Consider the following 27,736-nt stretch of genomic DNA (forward strand, 5'->3'; position numbering starts at 1 on the left):
GTCAGCCTCAAAAATTTAGTGAGACCCTGTCTCAAAATTTGAAAAAAATAAAGAGGACTAGGGATGTGTTTCAGTGGTAAAACAACCCTGGTTTAAATTTTAAATTCCAATAAATAAATAAGAATGTGAGTTTTCATAGCAAAAATGAGATGGGGGAGATGGGGGAGGTGGGGGAGGGGAAAGATGTGCAATGAGAAAGGGAAATATAAAACAATGAAAGAGAAATGGATAAATGATCAAGTTCTTTCTAAGCTCCATGAAGAAATGTGATCCTATTAGATGCCTTAAAAAAAGAACAGTAACAGTCCAGTACTATGTGCCAGCTGCTGTGTGGGCACTCCACATAAATTCATTTATTTAGACTTCAAAGCTATGTCATACAGTAAATATATTTTCATTATCCCACTTATCAGATGAGAAAGCCAAGGCTCAGAAAGGTTCAATACCTTTTCCATAATTACAGAGCTATCATGTTACAAAGCCTTGTGCATGACTCCCGTGGCAAATGCAAAGGTATCAGAGCCACAGAGCACTTAAGCTGACCACCCAAGTCTGCAGGGTCAAAACAAAAAAGCACTCTTGCAAACACCTCAGTGTGCTCCTGCCCAGGAATCCATGGGATTGAATGATAAAGGGCTATGTAAACCTAAAGTGCTTTTTAAATATGAGACCTTGCATTATCACCTAAGGCAAACAGTCAATTCCCAAACAAGAATCCAAGAGTACCAGTGTGGCTGGGGCTTACTTTCTCTAGCAGCAGTTCTCCACCTTCTTTTCTACCTTAAAACATTCAAGAGAATGAAAAGGCAACTAAGTTGGTTTTTAAGACCACGAAAAGCACTAATCATAAAGAAAAAAACAGGTAAGTTCACCAAAATGAAGAACCTGTATTCATCAAAAGCTAGTAGAATGAAAAGGTAAACCAGAGAGAGAAAAAATATTTGTGATATATACATATCTCCAATAAGACTCTCATCCAAAATAAATACCTACAAATAAATAAGGGGATGGGGTAAAACTGAACAACCCAATCCAATAAAAGACTTAAAAGGCACTCTATAAAAAAGAACATCCAAATTGCAAATAAGAATAAGAAATAGGACCCAAAATGATTACTCATTAGAGGAATGTAATTAAAACCACAGCGAGATATAACAAACACCCTCCTGAATTGATAGCACTAACAAGGCCACTGATACCAAATAGTAGCAAGGATGACGAACAACTGAGACTCTCATATACACTGCTCATACAACAGATAAGTTGATAAAACCACTTGGGCACTATCTTCTAGAACTAAACAGACACCTGCCATATGACATAGCAATTCTATCTCTACACAGATCATCAAAAGAAACAAGTGCCCACATCCACCAAAGGCACATTCAAGAATGCTTGTAATTTCTTTCCTAGTAGCCCCAAATAGCAACAATAAAAGTATCAATAGATAAGAAAACATATAAAAGGTTGTAAATTAAAGCAATAAAACACTATAGGACAACTATAAAGGACCCACTACTGCTAAATGTGAGATGAATGAATCTCAGACATAATTAGGGAAAATAAATACAAAATACAACAAACTATATGATTCCCCGTTATGTAATGTTCAAACTCTTGCAATATACCTCCACACAACAGAAGTCAGAAGAGTGATTCTTTTTAAGAAAGGGGTATGGGAAATGTCTGGGAAAGGGCACACAGGAAGCTTTCGAGGTAATGGAAATGTTCTGTATGTTGATCAGGAGGTTACATCAATGTGTATGCACATGCATGCAGATGTGTGCCCATAATTATTAAAATACAGACTGAAGAGGGGCTGGGGATATAGCTCAGTTGGTAGAGTGCTTGCCTCACACGCACAAGGCCCTGGGTTCAACCCCAGCAGCACAAAAGAAAAATAATAATACAGACTTAAGATCTGTTCACTTTACTGTGACTACACCTCAATTAAAACACTGCTTTTTAAACACCCGAGAGCTATGACTTCTCACCAATAAAAACCTCACTAGTAAGCCTGACTCAATGGCTTCCTAGTTGAGTGGCCCTGGTAGACAAGCAACAGCTCTGCTCTCTGCCACTCAAACGACCTGCATTTTTAAGAAAAGCAGCATAGAGAAGTTCAACTACTTGTCTGCCAGGGTTACCAGGGTTACACTTCAGGGCATGCTGTGAAAGTTAAATGAGAAGTGTATCAGGCATTTCAAAGTGTCAGGCCCAAAGAAAATACTCCCAAAATTAGTGGTTCTCACAGGGGAAAATAGGGGAGGATGGCAGGTATGGAGTAGTGTCAAAATTAAGGCTGGAGAAGGGTAAGTGTGTATATCTCTAAGAAGGGAATAAGATATCCCGCAGGCGCTGACACACAGGACGCCACCATCAGCACACTCACACACAGCCCCGAAAATCACGCCTCTACCACAAAGCACCCGGCTAGGGCTGAAGGAACACAGCAGCTGACATCATGGCCATTTCCTCTTTCCTCCTGAGTGAAGCATCAAACTGGTCCTTTAAAAACTAATGCCTGGTAGCTGATGAAGACAGAAGGGATCTCTAGCAAATTCTAGAAAATCTGCCAAGAAGCTCTCTCCCTTCTTTTCACTATGAATCTGCCCTTGTTTGGTGCTGTAGCTGGATCAGCATGAGAAGCAGGAACGAGGATCTGCAGTTTTCTCTAGGCTGACACGCTCACACTCCGAGAACAAGGCAGAAAATGGTTCTCCATCTATCACAGAGCACCTTGTTGCCCACCAGCCTATTTCCTCCAAGGCTTCCCCCCAAAAAGAGTTTGTGGAAAGCAATATATCATTTAACAACTTGTCCAGGATCCTGGGACCACTGATGTCAGTTCATGGCCTCCTCAACAGCGCTGATTCCAGGGTTCCTCGACAGCTTTCCTAATCTTATTCCTGAATCTGAGTCAACAATGGTGATCTCAGTGGTTTGGCAATTTACCCACTTCCTATTGGACAAGGAAATGCTAGAACTAACTCCACCCCACTGAAACAAACATGATCAGAATCTAACAGTACTTTCTAAATCAATCTCCAAAGATCTGGGGTTTTCTCATTTGTAAAACTAAATCTTCAGTTGACCAGAGTTCATTCCCTAATTTCCATCCACACTACTATAAACTATAAGGGCCAAGTTCAGAGGATAAGAAGGACCACAGCACTCACAGAAATACACATTTTCACAGCCTGTGTGCACAACCTGTCCCACTGTGCTCATGTAGGATGACAGGCAGATGAGGGCATGGGGAATGGACCTGCCATCCACTGATAAAAAGTGCTTTACAACTTCCAGAGCAGGAAAACCAATGCCTAGCAGTTCCTGGCCAAGGGCAAGAGTTCAAGGTTCAGTAGATCTTCATTTATACAGATATGACCAAAGCTGTTGCGAATAATCTTGGAGAATGACAACCTTTGCATTCTGTTTATGAGATTACAGACTCAAATGTCTACAAAGAGCAGAAAAGTAGCAAAATAAGAGAATATGTGTAGGAAATTTTATATCTTCCCAAGGAAAATAGGCTCAGTCTCATTTTCCTTAAAATCTGTAGGATTCTGCTTTTGGATAGAGACACAGGAACAATGCCTCTATGGGGAAAACAAGAATACAAGGGCAAGTCCCAGAGGGAGCTCTCACCTATCACCATATGCCAGGTAAAGTGGGTGGGGTCAGAGAGATAGAGAAGAGAAAAACCAGGAGTTACAAATTGTGCCCCCCCCACCATACCTAAGATTTATCTACTACTTTTCATGTACCAAGCACCATGCTAGGGACTTCACTTAAATTATCCCTTATTTATCACAATAATTATAGGAAGTACTATCATTGTGCCTTTTTTTGAAAGTGAAAAATAAATGGCTCTCCGAGAAATCACTTGCTATTTAGTGTTATATTGCTATTAAACACCAGCATCTGAACTTGAACCCAGGTATGTCTGACTCTGAAGCAAAATCCATTCCTTTTATACTATACTGCCGCCATGTGTGTGCTACTTATACACCCCAGGAGCCTGGAGGACCAGCTATTCAAGGAGAGGAACCCCCTCCCACACACCCTAAGAAATAGTTAGAAACAGCTTCTAATCCACTACTTAGAAATGATTTCATCCTGATGAATGAGTAAATCATAACCTATTAAAGTCAACAGTACTGACCTCTTAGAAGAAAGGTCCTATACTAATTAGGATCATTTCAATAACAACAGTGTAAAAAGTAAACATTCCCAATCACATCAGATAAGTTCTTATATGTTTTAGAGACTGAAGTTATAAAACACCAGAAAATGTAGACAAAGAAATCTTTAGCACAACTGCATGGCCCTTAAATATAAAAGATGTTGATTGAATACTTGTTATGTGCCAGCTACAATACAGGCACCAGGGACATAGAAGTAAACAAAGGTTAACACACTTCACCAGGAGAAAGCATTATTAATTGATGGAATGAAGTGAGACTCACAGAGAATGCAAATATCCCTTACCATTTATTAATAACAAACTAAGAAAATATATCTTCTGGTTTATCCCTACCCCATTTTTACCATTCTATTTCACAATGAGCAGAAATGAACATAAGTGGAATTTACTGGTTGAGTACTTCCTTCTTTGAATTTATATAATAGCAAAATTTTAGTGTAGATCCCCCCTCACCTCATTTTTGCTATGTGTAAAAACAAACAGTCTATATTTAGAAACTGGTAAATAAATGGGTACAGTCAATCATTAAAGCTCCAAATTTCACTCTGCAGATTAAAAAGGAGAAACATGATTGCCCCAGTCACCTTCCTATCAAATCCATTAACCACCATATCCCCTTCGTTCTTAAATCAGAGCAAACACTCTCATTTAATTAGAAACAAAAAAATAATGACAAGTTCTAACTTAAATACATGAATTCTAAAGATTTCAAAAGCTGCTCTGCTATTTTACAAAAGAGCCAAGAGGCAATTCAGAAAGTACAATATCTCCCCAACTCATGTCATGGAAGTCAGAGCAGTATAACACCCTCAGAGGAAGGAAAAAGCCATTTCCTGCCTGAAATGTCAATGGCATTGAGACCAGCACTCCAATCCAACCAGCAGGAAGGCAAAATCAAATATTATTTCAAACAAGGGGTGAGAAGGGGAGGGAGGGGAAGTTTGAAACCAGGAAAAATGGATTCATCTGTTGCACAAGATAAAGGTACGCTGCACCAAGAGAGAGAAGTCCAACGGCCCAGCACACAGGACAGTGGAATCACACATGGACTGTCTTCACCATCTTCAGATAAGTTGTCCCTGAAGCCAAGAGCCTTGTACTTTAGTTCAGAAAACAGCTAAAAGGCAATGTTTAAACAGAAGCCTAACTAAGAATATGGGCTTTTTGCAGGAAAGTGGGTATGAATGATCCACGAGAATGGGTGGGAGGAAGGAATTTCTAGACAAAGAATGAGTCACTTAGAATACCTTTCCCTTAAGGAGTAACAGTCACATGATGATCACTTCTACAGATCATACACACACACACACACACACACACACACACACACACACACATACTCCATTGACTCCTAATTGTCAATGTATAAAGGACAGCTAATTTTCAACTGAACTATCCTTACCAATATATATACAAAACTGCCATCTAGAGGCTGAATACAGTCATGCAGCTATTACATAAGATGATTCTTTCTGGAAAACATACAAAAACACAGTTACAAAGACACAAACTAGTGTGTGCACACATATCACATACCCCAGAAGTCAGAATTTCTTTAATTAAAATGAGAATGGCTTCTTTTTGAGATCATAAATTGTAGGGGGCATAAAACTTCATCTTTTTGTAAGAAATGTGTATAAATATAAAATCATTGTTTAAATAGTTTGAAAATAGAATCTTTCTCTAGCAATCTCTTTCCATGTATACCTTTGATGCACCTGTATTTACTCTCAGCTTACAGATGAACTGAGAAGTCATATACTATAGGACAAAAAGCAGGCTTACTTTGGATTAGGCAGAGGGGAGTGAAGGGAGAGGAAGGAACGTGGGGGTAGGAAGGAAAATAGAATGAATCAGACATTATTGCCTACATACATATATGATTACACAACCGGTGTGATTCTACATCATGTACAACCAGAAGAATGAGAAGTTATACTCCATTCATGAATGATGTGTCAAAATGCATTCTACTATCATGTAGAACTGATGAGAACAAATTTTAAAAGAAAAGAAAAGCAGGCTCATAGAAACACCTCCCAGAACTAAGGTTTGCCAAAATAACAATAAAGTACCAGAATTTATAGAATAGGAAAAAAAAAAGGCACAACCTTTTCAGACACTGGACATCTACTGAACAGCCCTGCAAGACAGGTGCCATTAACCTCATCTTTAGATGCAGTTCAACCACTCACCAGGAGTCATGCAGCTAATAAGGGACAGATGCTGAATTCAAACTTGGGGCTGTTTGGATCTTTCATCTGCAATATGCAGCCTGCTCTGAAACTTACTTGACATGAGGGAGCTGACTGACTGGAGCGATCAAGTCAATTTTTCAGTTTTTCCATAAAACTCTAGTCTCCACTATTCTGACTTTAACCAATCCTCCACTTTCCTGTTTTCCCTCCTACATATACACAAATGAAAATTATGCGTATATATATTAAAGTTTTAGTTTGAGGAGCAATTAATTCGATTAAGTTCCTCTAGTTGTTTCACCAAAGTTTTAAAGGAAAAAAAAAATAGTGTATCTCAATATTGCTTCACCAGAAGACAAAATTGAACCACCACAGGCACGCAGTACTGTATTAAAAGCTTCCCCTAAGACAATATTTAGAACTGAGCACAGGTATATGAAATACACACCTAACTTACCACCCAACCAGTACAAAGAAAAGGCCATTACCATGCAAATACAGGGGACATGGTGGATAGAAGGAGACAGAGGTGACAATGGCTATGCTAGACTGGGACTGGCTCAGTGGAACACTGACTCCCCTTTCTTACACATAGAAAACTTGCAAAAGAAGGAAGACTTCAAATTAGTATGAAAAAAAAAAAAAGATGAGGCTTTTAAGATAGACAGACCAATAGATTCCTTGTGCTTCAGAAAATGTAATATCCCGACTGTCAGTAGAGTCTCTGGCATGCAGTTATGCTTAATAATATGAGACAGGGAGGGAGGAAATGGATTTGGGATACCCAATCAGGCTATTATTCTCAGCAAGAGTGCAATCGTTAAGGCCCCTGATTTGTTGCATTTTCCAACAGCATTCCAGGCCTCCGGGTTTATGTCAGTATTTATCCTGAGTTGCTTGAATACGTACATGTGTAGGTGTGTGTGAATGTGCATCCTATACTCAAAGATAAGCTCCATGAAGACAATTATTCTTGTCTAGCCCTGGATTCCATCCCTCATCCCTGGCCATCTCTAACAAGTTATCCTTGCTGTCTACCTCTGGAGAATGTCGACTATGGGGGAAAGAGCATTTAACACATATAAGATTTTCAAATGGATGGACTTCTGTTGGAGCCAGCTAGTCCTGGAAAAAAAAATAAAGCATCCTAATTGTTTCCTTTCCCCAAGTATAAACACGGCCCCCCAAGAGACTGCACTGATCCAGTGAATCACAAGATGCCTTTTGTTTCTATAATTTTCCATATGGTTTAGTGGCCCCTCCTGGAAAACGTTTGGAAGAAAATATCCATGTGTTACTTACATCTGTGAGAAATTTCTTTAAAATAAACAAATCCAAGGATGCTGGCAAATGACTACCACCATGATCCTTTAGCTTAAACAAATATTTTCCCTATATTTGCTCATTAATTTCCATGAGATACTGCATGGTGGAGTTAATTATTCCATAGACACTGGCAACTATTAGTAACTCACATACCACCACTAAAGGTTGCTTCTGCATGCCCGTTCTTCACCCAGGAACTGTACACTAAACTCATTCAAGCAGAGTTGACCTACTTCAAGGAAAAAATGATATAAATCTAGTCAATTAACCAATATAAAACATAAACCTTCAAAGTCTGGGTCTTTTGACACCTTATTCAGGTATAAAAGGGCAATTATTTAAAAGCTTAGACTACTATTTAAAAAAAGAGAGTATCCAGAATGAGGAAGGTAATTTATGTAAATGGGCAATTTTATGAAGTGGTACTGTTGAAGGAGAGCTGAGCCACCCATTGAAAAGGTTTTCATGGACATGGGTGCTGCTTCACAGAGAGACGCCCTCCCTAGTCAGTACTGTGTACATTTTTGGTGCTGCTATAACAAAGTGCCACAAATTGGATGGCTTAAACACCAGAAATGCACCATCTCCTAGGCCCAGAGGCTGAAAGTTCAAGATCAAGGTCCTGGCAAGACCGGTTCCTTTTTAGATCTGTGAAGGAGAATCTGCTCCACAGCTTCCTCCTAGCTTTCATAGGCTACTGGCAACCTGGAATTTCCTGGTTCAGAGACCACTGTCCTGATCTCTGCCTTCATGTTCACAAGGCATCTGTCTGTGTGCATGTCTGTCTCTGTATCTACATTTTCCCTTCTGACACAGACACCAGATGTGGTAAGTAGGGCCCACCCTAATTACCTCATTGTAACTGGATTACCTCTATGAAGAGGCTATCTCCAAATAAAGTCACATTTGTAGAAACAGGATTAGGACTTCAACATATGAATTTGGCTGTGACATGATTTAACCCATGACAGATACCTTCTAAGAAAATAAGAAGAGATTCTCCTTTGGAGCATGTTTTAACAACATCCCATAACCACTACAAGTCATAGACATCTACTGAAAGCCATTTCATACCGTACTTTAAATGCTAGAGTCCTGAAACTGAATTTCAAAAGAAATCTGAAGGGAAATTCAAAGAACCATCATGTTCACTTGATGGACATGGCACCTGGATTTAAACAAGTTTTGCTTTAGGATTAAATAAAAAGATTTTCTACTAACTTTAACTTTTCAGTGTTGGAATAATAAAATCCTTTCGAAGGAAAGACATGAAAAGCTAATATTAGCCTGTGAAACATTAGCTCAGAATAATCCAGAAGACTTCAGCAGTTCAGGTCTGAACCTTTCCTGGAACTACCTCTGAAAGGGCAAACGTAACAGAGAGAAGGGACTGAGCGAGATGTGGCCTCAGAAGGAATGTGGAAGCCAATACGGAAGAGTACAGTATCCAGGGGGAAGAGGACAGGCCTAGTTTTGAGAAGCCATGTTAAAAGAACTCAGAAGAATTAAAGGTAGATATCTGAGAATGTATTTAGTGATTTTTTTTGGTGGAGAGGGTATCAGGGATTGAGCCTAGGGGGCACTTAACCACTGAGCCACATCCTGATATCCCAGCTTTTTTTTTTTTTTTTTGAGACAGGGCCTCACTAAATTTGTTAAAGCTGTCTTTGAAATCGCCATCCTCCTCTTGAGTTGCTGGGATTACAAGTGTGCACCACCACACCCAGATGTATTCAGTATTTTAAAAGGATCCTTGATACACAAAGTTCAAGAACCACAGATCTAAATTCAAAGCCCTGGATTAAGACTTCATTTGATTTTCAGCTAATTCATGGATCAAAGAGTCATAACAGTTCTTTATGTAGGGCCTATGGCTCAGTAATTAACCCTTTCTCACCATGATTTGAGGATTAGCACATTGACAGCAATGCATTGGGATTTAATGAAAATAATCAGCTGATAATACAGCACTAATACTTTGATTTCTCTGACTCATGCTAGTCTCCACTGACAAAAGATGCCACCTTAAAAATAAAAGGTAGGAGAAGAGGTGGGGGGATACATATATGTCAGAGAGAGAGAATTCACGGAACACCAACTAAGTGCCACATGCCGGGCAGTATGCTCTACCTATATCACCTCTTTTAATTTAGTTATGTGTGGTCTTTCCAAAGGCCACAGAGTAGTAGGTGTGAAAAGTTTGCAGCTTTAGTTTTATTGCACCATTAGTTTATGATGTCAAATGCAAATAATTAGAATGAGAACAGCACTTCGTAGATTCCATAGCCTATACGTTGAACGCTCCATGGTGTCTCTGAAATACACCCACTGGTGGCACCAGGCTCATCACCTGGAATATTTCTAGAATATTCTAAGTTTTGAGGCAGCAACATGTGGTGGAATGAGCTTCTATGAACTTCCAACCTTAGCCTGGGCAGATGACCTCACCCTTCTAAACAGCAGATTCCTTAGCAGCAGCATGGGGATGGGGAAGGGGTAGCCACCTCATCAGGTTAGAATGAGGATTACATGAGACAATGTATGAAGGTGTCCTTCTTACAGAAAGCACTCAGATACTACAGCTTCCTTGCCCTCCTCCCCTTTAACATTCTTTAACTTCAAAGGTGGACTAGAAATGACCCCCTCTATTTATTAGGTACTCTCTCCTCCACATGAGTATTACTAAGCACCTGTATAAAAAGGCCTGAGGGGTTTTGTTTGGTTTGGATTTGCTATGGTTGCTTGTTTCTAATAAGAAAAATGTTTTCATGTGCTTTGATGAAACTGTATTGTGAAACACATGGCGTACAGTGTACCAATCATTAGTAAGAACAAAGAATAACTAAAAAGCTAGAAAGTGTGTCAGTCCCTGAAAGTTGGTCCTGGGCAGGGAGTGGAATCTGTGGTTCTAGCAAGCACCCAGTGGATATAGTTGTAAGTGATTCCCACCAACATTAAGGAATACTGATATCATGGACTTGCAATTGACCCCTGGAATAGCCCTTTGTAAAGGCTACAGCTTCTGTTACAAAATAACATATCAGCAATGAGTCTAAAGGTTCAAAGGATTTAACCTTCAAAATCCATGCCATCTCATACTCTTAAGTCACACTTTATTTAACATGTTTATCTTGATAAAACACCACATTAATAGCCAGTATGTCAGTGTCTACATATTCCATGTTTATGGTAGAGTTAACATATTCTGGGAACATTGCAAACCTCTAAATATAACCATCCCCTCTTTTGTGTCCACTTCCTGGGTGCTAAACTTGCATTTTGAGCCCCTGCCAGTGATACAGCATATGGAAGTGAGGAACCTACAGGAGGCCCAGGCTGAAAGACGGCAGGCATCTAGCAGCAGTCCCCTCCTTGCTGAAGAAGAGGGCAAGAGTCACCCAGAGAACAGGACTCCAGGCAGAGTCCCCCGGCTACTGCCACCTGACACAGGGAAATGCCTTTTCCTTGTCACCCTAATTCCCTTCTAGATATGTGAAGAAATATAGAAAGATCTGATTTTCAGAAGCTAGTCCAAAATAAGGGAGAAAAAAGAAGGAAAGGGGTGGAGGGATTCCATCAAAACAGAAGAAAGATCAGTGGTCTAGATGAAAGGGACTACGGGGGAAGGAGAAGGGACAGGAGAAGGAAGAACAGGGGAATGACTCTTACCTAACTTTCCTTCCTATGTACATATATGAATGTTTCACAGTGAATCTCTCTATCATGTACATCCACAAGAGATAACTATAAAAAAATTTAAAAACTAAATAGCGGGAAGATCAGTAGAGTAGGGGAAAGGGAACTGGGGAAGGCAGGAGAGGAGACAGAAAGGGGAAATACTGGGGACTAAATTAGAGCAAATTATAGTCCATGCTTTTATAATCATGTTAAAATGAATCCTAACATTATATAAAAAGAACCAACAAGAGAGAGAGAGAGAGAAAGGAAGAAGGAGGAGGAGGAGGAGGAAGAAGAAACAGAAGAAAAATACTGCCAACATGTAACCTAACCCATGAGACCTATTAGAGAAAACTGAGAGAAGGGTTTTCATGGAACTGTCCACTCACCTCCTGCTTCACAGGAGATTCAGCAGCCTGGTTCTGAACCTGCTCAAGATGCTTCCACTTCACACCAAGGGACCCAGAGACACTAGGGAAAAACTGACTTCCCAAGTCCTCTTTGTGTGTGAAGTGTGAGCATGTGCCCCTGGCTTGTGACAGGGTCCCGAAAAGGTTTTGTAGGTATGATAAGAGAGGGAAGGTGCTTGGAAGTGTTGGCGAGGTGGAAACAAGAGGGAGATGCCACAGGGAGTTTTAACTGCCCCAGGAGCAACTCTCCACAACTTCTCAGGAATCCTTGGAAGAAGGCATGGAAAACAATGCAGCTTCAGAAACATCTCTGAGCTTGTTTTCAACCTGCCAGAGAGCTGCCAATCAAGGTGTGCCCTCTTCCAAACAACCATGCACATGATCAGCTCTAGGAAATAAATGTTTCACATGCATAAGAACATCCGCCCAAACACATCTTCTGAACCTCCTCAAGGATGCCAATAACATGGATTCCCTTAATTCTATATCTGAATAGAGATATGTCTATGAGTGCTTGAAACATCCAGATTGCAGATTTGCTTACAACCAAGAACCAGTTTTGGTTGAAGGATGGCTTTTTGCAACTGTCCTTTGCTATCCAAATTTAATTTATGCCCTGCGCTGCCCTTCTCCTTTACCTTCCTCTCTCACAGGACCACACATAGTGAAGGAGTGGGGCATTTTCTTTTCATTACATATCTGTGTTTAAAAGAGAAAGGATATATCGAGTCTGATGCAGGACAAGTTAATCAGTGATAAAAAAAATGACAACTTATACTTGTTGAGCACTTTATTATCTGCCACCTTGCCACATTTTACATGTATTATCTCTCAGAATCCTCACAACAATCCTATGAACTAGGTATTATTACTATCTTCATTTTCCAGATGAGGAAATCAAGGCTCTGTAAGATTAAGTAACTTGTTCAAGGTCACATGGCGACTAGGCAACAGAGTCAAAATTTGGACCTAAGTTGTCTAGCTTGAGAGCCAAAGACAGAATGATTAAATTACTCAAGAGATGTAATTAGTTTCCATGAACTTCTAATTTAGGCTAAAAGGGTATTCAGCCTTCAGCAGCCACAGTACAGAGCAGACACTTGCCACAGAAGTCATTCTAGTGCAAGAGGCACTATCTCAGAACCTTCCAGACCTCAGAGTAATGGTTATAGGTAAATCTCCCAGGGAAGGCAGCTTTTTTTTTTTTTTTCCTTTAACTAAAGGAAAGAGATTAAATGGTATTACATGAGTATCATGCTGAGATTTAAGGATCTCAGTGCTAGCATTGCTGATCTTGAACAGGCAGCTTAAATAAGCTTACCACGTGGGTTTCATTGAAAGAATTAACCTGTTGCCAAGTAAAGTGTCTCAAAGAATTGGAATCTTGTCAAACCAGATTAACACCATGAAATGGTACAATTTAATGAGACACACTATAAATCTTGAGGAATACAACACACAGCTCTCTCTCCAAAGACTGATTTTGCAAGTGATTGGTATCTTTCCTGGATGAGCACAGTGGTAGGTGAAATGCTGCCACTAAAAGCTTTTTCATTAAAAGCTTTTTATTAAATTGGAATAAAATTTCTTCCATCTCAGGTCCCTTTTATTTGTTTGCTTTGTTTTATTTTTTGGAACTGAGGATTGAACCCAGGCATGCTTTACTACTGAGTTATAGCCTCAGTCCTCTTTAATTTTAAGATATTTGCTGAGACTACCCTCAAATTTGGGATCCTCCTGTCTCAGCCTCCCAAGTTACTAGGCTCAATTCCTTTAGAATCATTGTATTATTTAAGGGGGGGGACCTTATAAAGTTATAATCAGGCTAAATAGTTTTGTTTAAGCATCTACCCAATCTCTTGGAGACATAACACATACCCTAAGTATGTAAGACGCTGAAATCAAATTAATTACTACAAATCATTGCTGAACCTAAAAGATGGGGAGGCAGCACTGATCCTCACAATCAGTGACGGCCCAAGGTCTAATCCAAACTGGATATAGGTGGAGGATAAAGAAGGGAGGGTAGGAGAAAAAAGCAGAAAATTTTGACTTAAAGGAAAAGGAAAGAAATCCAAATTTAGCAATATTTGTTCCTAAGAAAATGACTCACCTGTCTACTGCTTCTACGTCAAAACAAAATCTCTTCTCAATAGAGTCTGTTTTCCTCCGTGTACAGGATTTGAGGGTGACCGATTCATCTTCTCCCTAGTAGGAATAGGTAGACCATCAAGGTGAAGCAGAATGTGGGCTGTTCCTCTCCAGGACAAATGCGGTACCTAAACAGATAACTTTACCCTTTCCAACCTGAGAGTATGTAACCATGTAAGATCAGCCATTGATCATAAAACCTTCTCAGTCCAAAGCCTCCTGCAGCTAAATTTAGGAAACTATTGTACCCAGAGCTAAACGTCTTCAATACTAGTATATAGGGGTGGTATAGTATCAATCCATGGTAGATGAGCACCTGCTGATGTTGTCTTAAACATGTGTGATTTGTGGATTCGATAAGAATTGAAGATGGTCTCCTAACTGTGAGCTTCTGAGTCTTTTCATTAGTCACCACTTCTTCAAGAACACCTTCCTGGACCAGGTCAAATCTCCTCCAAAACAAGCTCACATAGCACCATGTACCTTTCCCTTCCTCACTGTGCTGATCACAGCTGAAGCTGTCCAAAGATGAAGATGTTCAATGATGATTAATGTCTCTCTCCCATTAGACTGTAAGCTCCCTGAGGGCAAAAGACTGTTTATGCCTACTCCTGTGTCTCCTGAGATGAACTGGTCCTAGACAGAGTAGGTGTTTTATAAACATTTTAACAGCTTTACTGACCCATAGTATATTATTAAACTACATGTTTAATGTGTAGAATTTATAAGTTTCTATATACTTATACACCCATGAAGTGATCATTACATTTGAACTAACATTTCCATTACCCCCAAAACTTTTCCCCTGTCTTTTGGTCCCCCTTCCCACTTCATCCCTAAGCAACAACTGAATCTGATTTCTGTCACTTCAGGTTAATTTGCATTGTCTATAATTCTGTATAAATGAAACCACATAGTACGTGCTCCTTTTTTATCTGGCTTTTTATACTCAGCCTAATTGCTTGGTGATTTGCCCATGTTGTGCACATGAAGGGTTTGTTTCTTTTTACTGCTGAGTAGTAGAAGTAGAATACAACCATTTTATCTCATATCACTAATTTATTGCCTAGGAACACCAAAGTTGTATCCCCAGTTTCTTCTTTTTCTCTTTAACTTGGGAATTTGTTAGGGTTTCTGTTTTTCCTGCCAATCAATTACATTTTTTTCCCCTAAACTAAGAAAGAAACCAGCAAGCCTGCCTGGTTTGTTGAAATAATAGGAAATGTGACTACATAAGGTAAATTTAGCTACCCACTAATATCAGAGTAGCACACTAAACACTGAAGACCTGGGAAGAGACAGTTTACATTCACGAGTCTTATATCTATTGTCTTTTACTGAATAGCAAAGATTAATTTCTCAGATTGAAAAGTGTTCTTTCTCTCATTTGTAAGACGTATGAGTGTTTTAAATAAAAATTACAAGAGGCCACTGTTTTGGACTAGGCTCCTTTCCTACCCTGGGCCCCAAAGCCTAGACTTAAAGTCAGCATGGAGTCACCCAAGCTAATGTTCTTTGTCACTAAATCAAAACCAAGCTGTTTATCTGACCTTCTAAGAAACCAGGAAAAATAAGAGATCAAAGCCAAAATTCCCAAACAAGTTTGTTTCAATTGGCATGATAATAAAGTTCCCTCTGCCTGAGAGGTAACCTGAAGTAGCCTAATGCTGACAGATCTGTTATTTTCTGATTATCTGTCTCCCTGTCCCATCTTTATAAGTAACTGAAATGACCAGTTCACTCTGAGTCCTCTGTTAATGCTTTCTTCAGCCTTTTTCTGTTTTAAAAACTGCTTTGCTCATCAGAACACTTTTTTCTATTTTATGGAAGGAAGTATTGCTTAATTCTAGAATTGAAAATAAAGCCAAGTAAATCTTTAAACTAACTTAAAATTTTGTTCTTTGAAAATAGAAACACGCAACAGGATCAACCAATTTGTTAATGTCTGTATTTCAGATTTACTAGCTCTAGACCAGCTTCTACTTTGAAAGCTCAGATGAAGTATCCTAGAGAAATGGGAGAATATAGGAATCTATAAAGGATCATCAAATACAAGCAGAAAAAGTAGAAAGATGAGGTTCTTGCCCAAGGATGACTATGCCGTATTGGAAAAAAATCTATAAAAATGTTCGGTTTAACTACTGAGGGTTTAGAAAGTGGCAGATACAGATAATCACTTAAACAAAAAGTTAACAACTTTTTATGACAAATACTGAGAGAGAGTTGGTGGGCTGGGGGTGGGGGGAGGAGGGAGAGGCTGACTGTGTTTAAGCTGAAATGAAAAGGATCTGATGGGATCAGGAAGGTTAGAGAAGCTGGCCTGAGCTGGGGTCGGGAGGATTCACTGGACACAGAATGAGGAGAACAGGAGCAAGTGGGTGCAGAGGACCTGTGGCCTCAGCAGAGGGTCTTGAAGGAACAGAGGGACACTGGTGTACTGCAAGGCCAGAGTGAGAGGCAGAGAGGAATGGGTATGAGGGAGGCCAGGGCCAGACCATGCAGGAGTCTGGTCTGTATCCTGAGAGCAGCAGGAAAGGACAGAATCAGCATTGGGCTGCTTCAGACCTGCACAGAGGGAGCTCCCTCTCAGAAGGTAGGGTGCCGGGACATTCCTTCACCACATGTGGGCTCCTCTCTCCAAGAGGATATAGCAAATCTGCTCACAATTCCAGGCCTGAGGCTGAGAGCAAAGTCAGCACTTTTAATGGAAAATAATTCAAATGAAAGGGACAGGGGGGAAGAGGGAAGAAAAATCATGTTAGGAAAAAAACAAAACAAAACAAAACAAAAAAACACCCTGTGATCTATGTCAAGTCTGCTGCCAGTGCCTAGGACAGGTTTGTACAACATGAATGCAGTATCACATGATTCCTCTGAACCAACTGAGAGGACATTACCTCTAGATGGCTAGTCCCCCTACTTCTCTTCACCTGAAAGCTGACAAAGAGTGACATTATGGCTACAGAAACAGGAGACTCAGACTCTGGAATGAGGGGGGTTCAGTCCTAGCTCTGGAACTCCTGAGCGGTATGACACTGGAAATCTGTTGCTCTTTCTGACCCTCAATTTTTCCCTTTGTGAAAGAAGGAAAATTGGATCAAATAGGACAATACTGGATAATAAAAGGAAGTAGAAAACTATAAAATGTAATATAAATGTGAGGAATTATCATTAGGAAGATGAATTACTATAATACCAAGGTCCTAAGATCACACTCATCAGTGTCAAGCTCTGTTCCAAGAAATTGATCTGCACTGACTCGTATAAACCCCTTGACAACCAAGGAGGTGTTTCAGGATCTCACTGACATCTTTGGAGTCCCAAACACCCATTGCAGTGGTCTCCACTCTTTACTTTCAAGAAAGATAGGTGTAGAGAAAATGCAAGAGCATTTCATTAAATATTTGATAAAGTACAAGATAAAAAGACCCAAAATAAAGACTGTGGGAGAGAATAATTCAGCGAAGGTGATTTCTAGGACTAAGAGTTACAAAAGTTCTCTGACCCCAAGTTAAGCAGGCCTCCTCCAGGTTCATTTCACAGAAACTAGGGAACTCTTCCTAACACAGGTTTATGATATTCCTTCAAAAATACTGTAATTTCTCTATGTATGATATTTTAACATGTCTGCTTTCTTGAGATTATTTACAAGTCAGCCCCTCCTCTGCCAAAAAACATTAAAAGGGCTTTGTTACTGCTTGGATACAAGGAAGGAACAGAGATGCTGATAAACTTCTCTATTGTGGCTAAAGTAAAAGAAAGCCCGGAAGAGAAATTGGACGTGAAGAGAGCAAAGGGCACAGCATGGCTGAGCAGCTACAGTGATAATGACTGTACCTAACGCCACCAACCTGAGATCTGGTGCAGCCAGTGTTATACACGTGAACACTGTGATCCCATGCACACCTCCCAACACACTGCACAAAGAGGCACCAGAGAGAGGGCCAAGGTGCCAGGATTGCATAGGACTCATTTATCAATGATTAGATACAACTCAAAAATACTTAAAACTACAAATAGAACCAGGGTTGGGCTGTAGCTCAGCCATAGAGTGCTTGCCTAGTATGCATGAAGCACTGGGCTCAGTTCCCAGAGAGAGGAAAAACATAAATACTTATTAAAAACATTTAAACATCTCCAGAAGGAAATAACAGTAAGAATGAGAAGCAAAATTCAAAGTGATAATCAGCAAGAATTTTCTAGCTATTAAAAAAAAAAAATACCCACAAATCAAAAGACCAAAAATTCCAAGCAATGGATTTTTTTTAAGTTCAAAACTAGGATAATCATAATGTAACGTAAAACACTAGATGAAGAAGAGAAGGTAGTAAGAATAGCAGGAGACAGAAGACAGATCACTCCACAGGACATTGGCACCATTGAGAGTTCCCATCAAAGGCTGATTGGCAGGAGGCAAGGAGATATCTGTGTATAAGGGAAGAATATTAGAGATTCTAGCAGCTGTGGGACAGGGCCCCAGGGAGCCTGATGTGGCATTATAGTCTCTTCCAAAGATGACCATGGAATATCTTCATTCCCAAATGCTCTTGACACAATAAGCATCGGAAGTCCTACCACAAAGAGACAGGGTCTGCACCCTCTCCTATGGGAACTTTGTGGGCTCTTGTGACCGTTCCAACCAACAGAAAGGTGCAAGTAAGGGTAATGACTTCTGGGGTTAGGTTGTGAAAAAGCAGTACAGTGCCTGTGTAAACTGCTAGAATATCCACTGCTGAAGCCTGCAGTCGCTCTGAGCCTATCTGCATAGTGATGCTGTGAGGAAGCCAAAAGTTGCCTATATGGGGAGACAGATAGGCAGGTCCTAAGACCATAGACACAGGGGGAGAGTGGGGGCAAGAGGAGGGGATAGAAGGAAACCAGGAAAGAGGAAGAGGGCTCTGTGTGGCCAGCCTTGAGCTGCTTCAGACCCACAGACTTTCCACTCTACTACCATCTGGTTGGAACCAATTGAGAACTGAGCCTGAATCACTTACTCAAATGCTCCCCAAATTCCTGACCCACAGAAACAATGAGACATACTAAAATAGCTGGTGTGGCTGTCAAAGTTGCTTAGTTTTGGGGTGACTTGTTATACAGCAATAGATAACTGGAATATCTAAACTGCCAAATGGCAGCTCTCCAGGGATCAAGTGAGACTAACGTGAATCAGCTTCCTAGGAGGAGGTCATCCAAGACTTTTCAGCTTCTAAAAACATCTGACACATTTAATATCATGTACATGTGAAATATAAGCATCTTTCTTAATTGCAGTTCCCAACATAACTTAGAGCTAAGAATATTCATCTTATTTTAGTTATCTTCAGGATACCAGGCCTTCTGGAACTACTGTATAAAAACTAAGAGAATTACAGTGAAACACTGGAAATGTTACTTAATGTTCACATTATAATCATTATCTGTTAGCCAAGCAAATCAAGCATGAAATTTAAAAAAGGAACTCACCCCCTTTCCTCCTGACTTTTGGTCAAATGGTACCATAGTGATTTGTTTGGAATCTCGTTGATATGTACAGTAGTGCTTCACCCAAGAAGTTCCAAAGTGACCTGCAAGGTAACATTGCCTGTTAAACATCTGTACTTGCCCACTGTGTGCTGCCCAGCATTAACTGCAGAAACATATAGCCCACCGCCCATAATGCTCACCTACCCTGTTTGAGGGCAGTGGATTCTCCACACAGCTAGACTGAAACAGACAGAAATCTGATCCCACAGGCTGGAAATGGAACCAGCCCAAGGCTTTCCCCCAGAGGCTCAAGAGCTCTATTTCCCACTAAAACTCTCTCCATTGGGTCTTTAAATGTAAGGGAAGTAGAGGTTCCCTAGGGAAATTAATTCACATTCCCATCATCAATCTCCATTTGGAGTTTCCGCTCTCTTTCCTGACTGGAGTAAGATGCTAAGGAAAGAACCCAGAAAGGCTCCTCCAAGTGCCTGTCACCATTCCCAACTGGGACGATGACATCAGGCTTCCCACACAGCTGCTCGGTGACTCTGTGCACAGACACTGGGGGTTCTGACCTACTTCCAAACCCCTCATATTTACTTTGGCAGAAGGAAAAATGATTGGGAAAGCAGACAGTGATACCTAAGAAACACCAGAGGTACAGAGTGGAAGTGACTGAAAGGCTCAAATGTAATCTAAGGAGCTGTTTCTCAAAATTGTCCCTCAGGGAAAGGGAGACGCCATAGAGCGGAGGTCTAATGAGACCTCTGACTTCACTCACTACTCAGCCTATATTTTGAACAACAGAACAGTATGAGATGAAGAAGGCATTACCAGCCTGCAACAGCCTCAATCAAGAGCTCTCGTTCTAGATGTTTACAGAGATCAAATAGCATAAATGGTTAAAAATTTTAAAAGCATAAAAAGGGAATCAGTAGACATTTAATAATTATTAATGGTGTGTCATGACTGCCAACTGCAACTGCTAGAAGCCACTTGGTAAACGTAAAAGGCAAGACGTGAGTGTTCACAATAGGGCGTCAAGCACAAATGAAACGCCAACCACCCAAACGCATTCTGTGGCTTAGAGGGAAGTTCCAGTGACTACACGACATGAGGTTCCAGGAGAGCTTTGTATTGGCCAATTTAAGCATCAAGATAAATAAAGACAGTAATGGATTATAGCCTACTGAATGAAAGTTCATATTGCCAATGGAAAGACAGAGGGACAGACAGAAGGGTGAACTGGAAGAGTGGGAGGGAGAGAGAAAGGAAGGGAAGGGAGGACACTGAATGGCAACTACTAAATATGGAAGGAGAGGCAGAGCTGGGAAAGCACCATCTGTCAAGCATCACAAAGTTGGGTCCGGCATGAGTCATTGGACACGAAGTCTACAGAGAGCAAAGTGTGGAAAGGAGTGACTAGGGAAAAAGCAGTGACTAGACAGTGCAGAGACCAGATCACACCTTGTGTGGATGATCAAATTAACAGCATCATCAAGGAGATGGAGGGATGTGGCCCTGAGGGGAAGAACATAGCACTACTCATGTAGGCCTGAGCTGGAGATGATTAGATGACCCAAATCTAATCACGAGGAAACATCAGTCAGACCCACACAGAATCAAATTCTATAAAGGAATTGGATCACGTCCTTTAAAAACTTCGGGGTCATGAAAGACAAAGAAAGGCTGAATGGTTGTGGATTGGCAGGAACTAGAGACATGACAACTACATCCAGCACACAAGTAAGTAATGGAGGAAACAATGCTTTGTAAGGGCTTTATGGGGACAAGTGACCTACTGTAATATGAGCTGTAGTTTAAATGCTGTATCAATATTCCATCCCTAGGATGTGGTGACATAAATGAATATCCCTATCCTTAAAAATTCTGAAGTGAAGGAGCATGGATTAGGCAACCTGCTCTTGAATGGTTCAGAAAAAGAGGGTATGTGTATCTATGTGTATGTGCACACACACATGTGAGCACAGAAAGCAAGATATATATATATATATATATATATATATATATATATATATATATATATATATATGATTGTGGCATACAAAGAGAAAAAATGATATAACTATAGCAAAATGCTAAAAATTGGTCCATCTGAGTAAATTCTCATATTTCCCCTTAAATCATTCTTATGACTTTTTTATATGTTTGCAATGTTTCAAAACAATAAGTTACCAAAAGTTTAACATAAAAAATGATGCACCTCAATGAAATACTCTAGACTACTGTGTTAGAGAACCATAAAAAGTGGTTCTAAGGATAATCAACACGTTGATGTCAAACAAGCATGTGAAGGGTGTGGAACAAAACTATAATGTCATGTGAGAATGCAAGAAAGCAATACCGATTTTATGTAACATGTAAATTAAGCATTGTAATGGACACTGAACGACATTTAAAGCCCTAAAAATTTGTATTTTCAAGTTGACCCTAAAACTTCTTGGCAGGGTAGGGGGTGTGATATATCTTCTCTTTTGGTGAAAAAACAACAACAACAACAACAATTGGAACTTTGATTTAGGAAGTGAAACTCACAACTGAAGTGGCTTCCACTTCTTATAAACCTCTACCAGCTCCTCCCTGTAAGAATAAGGAACGTGACCCCACATCACAACCAGTCCATCCAGTCCCACTGCTGCCCCACTGTTTCCAGGGGAAACTCTTACGTCCAAGCAAATTTTTAGTAATTGCTGAAAAGAATAATCACTACAGCCAAATGTTTCTAATCCATTCCATCAGGAAGCTGTATGAGTGAAGATATTTGCATAACAAGAGGACCCAGAAGAATGCAGAACCAGCACAAATCTGGAGAGACTTGCTCCTAGGAAAGCAAGGAGGGAGAGCCGGAGAAGTACCATGAAAGAAAACAATTGAACCTTTCTCACTCCTGGAATTGCATGTATGCAGTAAGCCTGCAAGTGCCACCTCAGTAGCACAGTCCCACTACAGAGCCCTTCCCTAGACCTCTGGCATGAATCTGTGTCATTGCTAAACACTTCCTGCTAGCAGCACCTGGCATCTCTCCTTGACATCATTATCAGTAAACAGTGGGTCTCCTTCCTGGCTCTCAAAGGGAGCTTTTGTTTCTACATTTCATAAAACTCAAGTATTAGGATGAAAGAATAAAAGAAAAAGGGCCTAAGTCATGACTTGGAAAGAGAATCACCAAGTATTAGGTCTCCCAAAGGATCTGACCACTGAGAGACAAGAAGGTCTAGCATGTGAGACCTTTCCAAGGACCCTGCACTGAGGGTACAGGATGCTGCACAGGGACACTAGAGAAGAGAATCCCTCAGGGAATCCAGGTTCCCAGGGAGATACCCACTCACAACAAATCCAGAATACGCCACTAGGAGGTGGGCAAGATTTTGTAGACCTCACCTTTCCCCTTGGAAGCTGCACCATACCATTACCGGCCCCTCCCCCAGCATGTACTCAGTAGGCCAGGCACTACTGGACACACTCTCCACCTTCTGGACAGAGGGCCTCCGTGTCCTGCTGCTGGCAGGCAGCACACTCACGTTTCTCCTGAACATAGAGGTACCCCTCCATGGTGTAGGGGCTGATGGTCTTGTGCTCTAGGGGGTTCTCCTTCATCTTCTTCATCAGGGATTCCACCTCTGACCTGGTGCCTTCAAAGCGGTTTCTTGTCTAGGATAAAAGGAATTTGACTCAAATGAAAGAAATGAAATCTCTAACAATTCACAAGATCAATCCAATAGAATTCATAGACCTAAAACCAGAGAAGGGTCACTCATCCCTCCAAGAACTGAGTGAATATTCATTTATAAGAAGTGTCGTATTCCAGTCCCACACCTAAATAACTCACAAACTAGATCAAAATCACCCAGGACACCTGAGAAAATGCAAATGCCCAGGCCTAATTGAGCCTAATTACTCTCTCTCACCTAGAGATCAACTTAGAGCGGCTGGGCCTAAAACATGCATTTTAGACAGCAGCCCAGGCGATTCCGACTTAGGGGCCTGCACACCTTCAGGACTTGAGGGCCTCTGTTCTCCAGTGCAGAGAGGGATGCCTGATGATGGCTCACAGATGGGCCCCTGAGCTGCTGCACTCAAGGCCACCCCCTATCCAGAGCAGCCTGTATTCCTGACTTCTACTCAGGCCACTCTTAGGTCCACTCAGCCCCAGAGCACATGGCACAGCTCAGCCTGCCCTGCCATCCTCCTTGCTCCTCTCTCACAGGGGCTGCCATGGCACTCCAGGGAATCTGCTGCATATCAACTTCCATTCCAGAGGCAACCTTCAGAAGAACCCAGTCTAAGGTAAAATCTCTGTGAAATCTTTTCTCAGACTTTGCATTTCCTGTTCTCTGAGATGATGCAGAGAACCACATAGGCTCCAGACTCCTAAAGGCTGTGTGACACAGCCCACTCAGAAACACTGGGGTCTATTTCCTACACAAGAGCAACGAGAGGCAATATAAAAGTCAACAAGTCCCATCACATAGTGAAGAAGGCAGCTAGAGCCCCGGTAACTGCTCTGTGCACCAAAACGTACTGTGTGTAAAACCTGGAAGGTGACTAGGAGTGATCATACTGACCTGGACTTCCGGCCAGCCCTCCTAAGAGTTGGAAAAGTGCACATCCTTTGAGCTTGTGTCCCCAGTCCTGAACACACACACTAAGGTTTCATGTGGCCAGGCAGCTAGATGCATAGAAGGGAGGCTGGGCTGGGCTTTCCAAGGCCAAAGGAAATCCTGATTTTGGTGCTGCTGATTTAAGACATAATCAGAAGCAGCACTTCCCTGAACATAAATAGTGCTTTGACATAATGGAGAAGAGCATGATGGTCTGACTCAAGGCCACCCAGCACTCTGGAAGTGCCTGCCCCCAGCTGCCCTCTGAACCAGGCAGGACCCACCCTCCTCACCTATGTCCCAGCCCAGCTCCCTAGCAACCAGACCCATACTTTGTGTTTTTCTTTCTTTAACCAGAGAAAGGAAGTCTGTCCCTGTGGCCACTCACATTCTGTATGCTAATGGTCAACTGTGTCTTGAAGTCACCAAAATCCTTGGCCAGTTCATAACCATGGTGATAGAAAGTGAAGAGTCCTTGCAGGAAGGCCAGCAGCTGTAAAGAAAGAAGAAAGACAGAGGTCACATGAACACTGAAAAGAAGGATGCTGTAGCTCTGAGTTCTCAACACTGGTTTCAAAAGGTAGAACAATGATAATGGCTGACATATACTGAATACCATTTCTGTGCTAGGCACTGTGCCCTTCCATACCTTGCCTCACTGAATACTCACAATAATCTATGGCCTAAGCACTCCTGTTACTCCATTTTAATAATAAGGAAGCATATTCAGGGAGATTAAATAACTTGCCCAAAACACACATAAGTGGGAGCCAGGAATGAAGCCAGGTCTCCTTTGCATCAACACTCACGGGCTGAGCCTGTAAGCCTCATCATCGCCGAAGAACATTAGTTCTTCAGAGAAGAAAGACCAGGGCTACAGCTCAGTTTCCTTTGAGTACATTTGTAATATCAGGTTTTGATGTAGAACAGGAAGGGAACGAAGGAAGCTGGTATGGTCTGAGTCTGCAGTCTAACAGGCAAAGTCAAGGTGTATTTCTGTGCTTTCCCTAAAAAATCCCAAAGTAAACACTATAAACACCTTTATTAAAATAGTGCCACATTTTCAGGTATAATGGCTTCCCTCCATTTCAATCCCCTCAGGCTAAAAGGCTAGTTCATTCATTGTTTAGTCTTGTGTGTAGTGAATGGTGAAAACAGCTGACCACCATGATCTCACAGCACACCTCCATGTACTCAAAACCCACCCCCTCCCAGAGCCCCAGCCAGCCTCCACTGCTCCAAAATAAACAAACATTTTTCCTTTGGTCTTTCCTTAAGAGCCTAAATCCAAAACTCACTGTTTTGCTTTCTTGGCCCCTTCCCAAGTCCTCCACATCTTGCCTCAGTTCCAAATTTTGACCCAAAGAAACAATCATAATAAAAGGCTGGACAAATCTGAGAAGCACCGCGCCTTCCCTGTCATGAGCTCAGCTCTCCACATGCACAGACCATCCCTGTCCTGCAAAGACTGAACCCAGAGCCTGGCACACACCAGGTGAGCGCTCCACCACTGAGCCACATGCCCAGTCCTCTGACACATTTTCTTAGTGGCCCACTCTGACCTTCCTGACCTGCTCCTACCACATATTACACCAAGACACACTGGCTTTAGTTTATGTTGTTGTATTTGACTTTTCCATCCCTAAATGAACACACTTTATGTGTTAAACATAATCCCAAGCCCATTTATCTTTACCAGACTCTGCTTTCCGAGAGGCAGCTCTGATAATGATGGTGAAGGGCTCTCTCACATCCAGCAGTGGTAAGCACCAAGGAAGGTAACTATCCACCTGAACCCAGGGCGCCTGCCTGCATGGCAAGCCACATGGCCCACTGATTTATCAGAGCTCTGTAGTGGAACATCAAACATCATCCAGGCTATAACAATGTGGTACATTGAGTTCCTACTGCCAGTGTTCCCAGCACATCTGTGCCCTTGGATTCTCACGGGAGCACATACAGCTGGATCCTCTGGCTATGAAAAGATCTAGAGTACCGTGTACATCCCTGACATAAATCCACGAATGAGTGGACAGTCAGAGAGAGTCACCAAGTACTAAAAATGAACTATTTTCTTCAAAGATGACCAAACCCTTTGGACTAACTCCATATAAAGTATTTTTCTGAGAGGAGGGCCTGTGTCTTTCCTTCTAGATGGATCCAGTAACAGAGGAGAAAGGGCTCTTCTGCCAAAACTAGTTCCGTCATTCACAAAAAGGTAAACTGTTCCTCACCTCTTCTTACCTTTGTCCTCTCCATAGATTACCAATACTGGATCCTATCACTTTTCCAAAGCACTAAGCCAACCCTATTTGATGAGTGATGAAACAAGACCCGGCCCTAAATTCTAAGGTCATTTCTTCCTATTAACTCTGATTTTCCTTCACTTAAAGTAAACAGGGCCTCTCTTGCTCAGGGCAATTACACATTCTCAAACAACTCACTAAAATGTCACCTGGGCATATACACAAGTGCTCCAGAGGCAGAGTTAATAATATTTATTTTGGTTTCACTTCCTTTGGTCTCATGCCTGCCTGTCCATTTTTCTACGGGAAATGATTCCTTAGATACTATTATTTTTGGCCTGCTTTCTCTTCCTTCTCCCTGCACAGCACCTTCTCTCTCCTCCCTCACCTCCTATGTCCCCTCCCACATGCTGCATGAACCTTTGAACCTGTTACCAGTGGGAAATGGAAGTCCACTCCCAGGGGGCAGGGTGAGGCCCACAGAAGGGACTCCAGAGATGGGGAGGATCTGCCTGCTTCAAAGAAATGCTTCTATCAAACACAAGGAGGAAGAGCTTGCTGGAGCCCCACCTGTTAACCAGATAGAGTGGTCAGCTCATCCACTGAGCAGCCACCGAATCACACACTTCTGCTGCCTCCCCTTGCCTTCTTCCCCTTCCATACTCAGACAACGACTGTAAGCAAAACCTACTCCTACTTCCTGACTAACAGGGACCATATTTTTTAGAACAAAACTGGAACTGCTTGAGATACATCATTTTGAACTCTGATAAACTCAGGTTGCCACCACTCACAGAACAGAATGATTATTATGTGCTGAATTGTACCCCCTAAAGCATAAGGACCCAAAGGACCTCAGAACATAGCCTTACTTAGAAACAGGTCTTTACAGAGGTGGTCAAGTAACTGTATGGTCATCAGGGTGGGCACTAATAGTTTTATAAGAATAACATGACTGATGTCCTATAAAAGAGGAAATTGGGACACAGAGACAGACATGCACAGCAGGAAGATGTCCCTGTGAAGGGAGAGGACTGCCAAAGATCGTGGGCAAATCACCAAAAGCCAGAAGAAGAAAGATCCTTTCCCTGTAGGTTTCAGAAGAAGCATGGCCCTGCTAACACCTCAGCTTCAAACATCCAGCCTCTCAAACTGTGAGACAATAGATTTCTGCTGTGTTAAGCCAGCCTGTTTGTGGTCCTTTGTTACAGCAGCCCCAGCAAACTCATACAGCTACCAAGAATCATTACTCATGCAACAAAGACCACAGCCAGTAGCCAAGCCACAGGACTCTCTTTAACTCATCTTTAACAGGAGGAGTATAGTGATGGTATATATTAGTGCACAGGTGAGGTGAAGGTTAATTCGGATCACCTATAGAGTGGGCTTAGCATAGGAGTGCTGTCAGGGGCTGTTCTGCAAGAGAGGCATAGAA

At 41.5% G+C, this 27,736-nt stretch overlaps 1 protein-coding gene across 5 annotated transcripts in view; it reads right to left on the reverse strand.

Moving 5' to 3' along the window:
• Arhgap26 (Rho GTPase activating protein 26) overlaps nucleotides 1-27,736 on the reverse strand; it is a 421,874-nt gene that overhangs the window by 269,177 nt on the left and 124,961 nt on the right. For all 5 annotated transcript variants that reach the window (XM_071612274.1, XM_027927794.2, XM_027927796.2 and 2 more), the window contains exons 7-10: nucleotides 24,444-24,548; nucleotides 22,976-23,105; nucleotides 19,434-19,534; nucleotides 13,933-14,027 (exon numbers count right to left, since the gene is read on the reverse strand). In XM_071612274.1, the coding sequence (XP_071468375.1) occupies nucleotides 13,933-14,027; nucleotides 19,434-19,534; nucleotides 22,976-23,105; nucleotides 24,444-24,548 (431 nt within the window). The remainder of the gene's footprint in view (nucleotides 1-13,932; nucleotides 14,028-19,433; nucleotides 19,535-22,975; nucleotides 23,106-24,443; nucleotides 24,549-27,736) is intronic.

The sequence above is a fragment of the Marmota flaviventris genome, chromosome 5, assembly GCF_047511675.1.
Source record: "Marmota flaviventris isolate mMarFla1 chromosome 5, mMarFla1.hap1, whole genome shotgun sequence".
NCBI classification, from domain to species: Eukaryota; Metazoa; Chordata; class Mammalia; order Rodentia; family Sciuridae; genus Marmota; species Marmota flaviventris.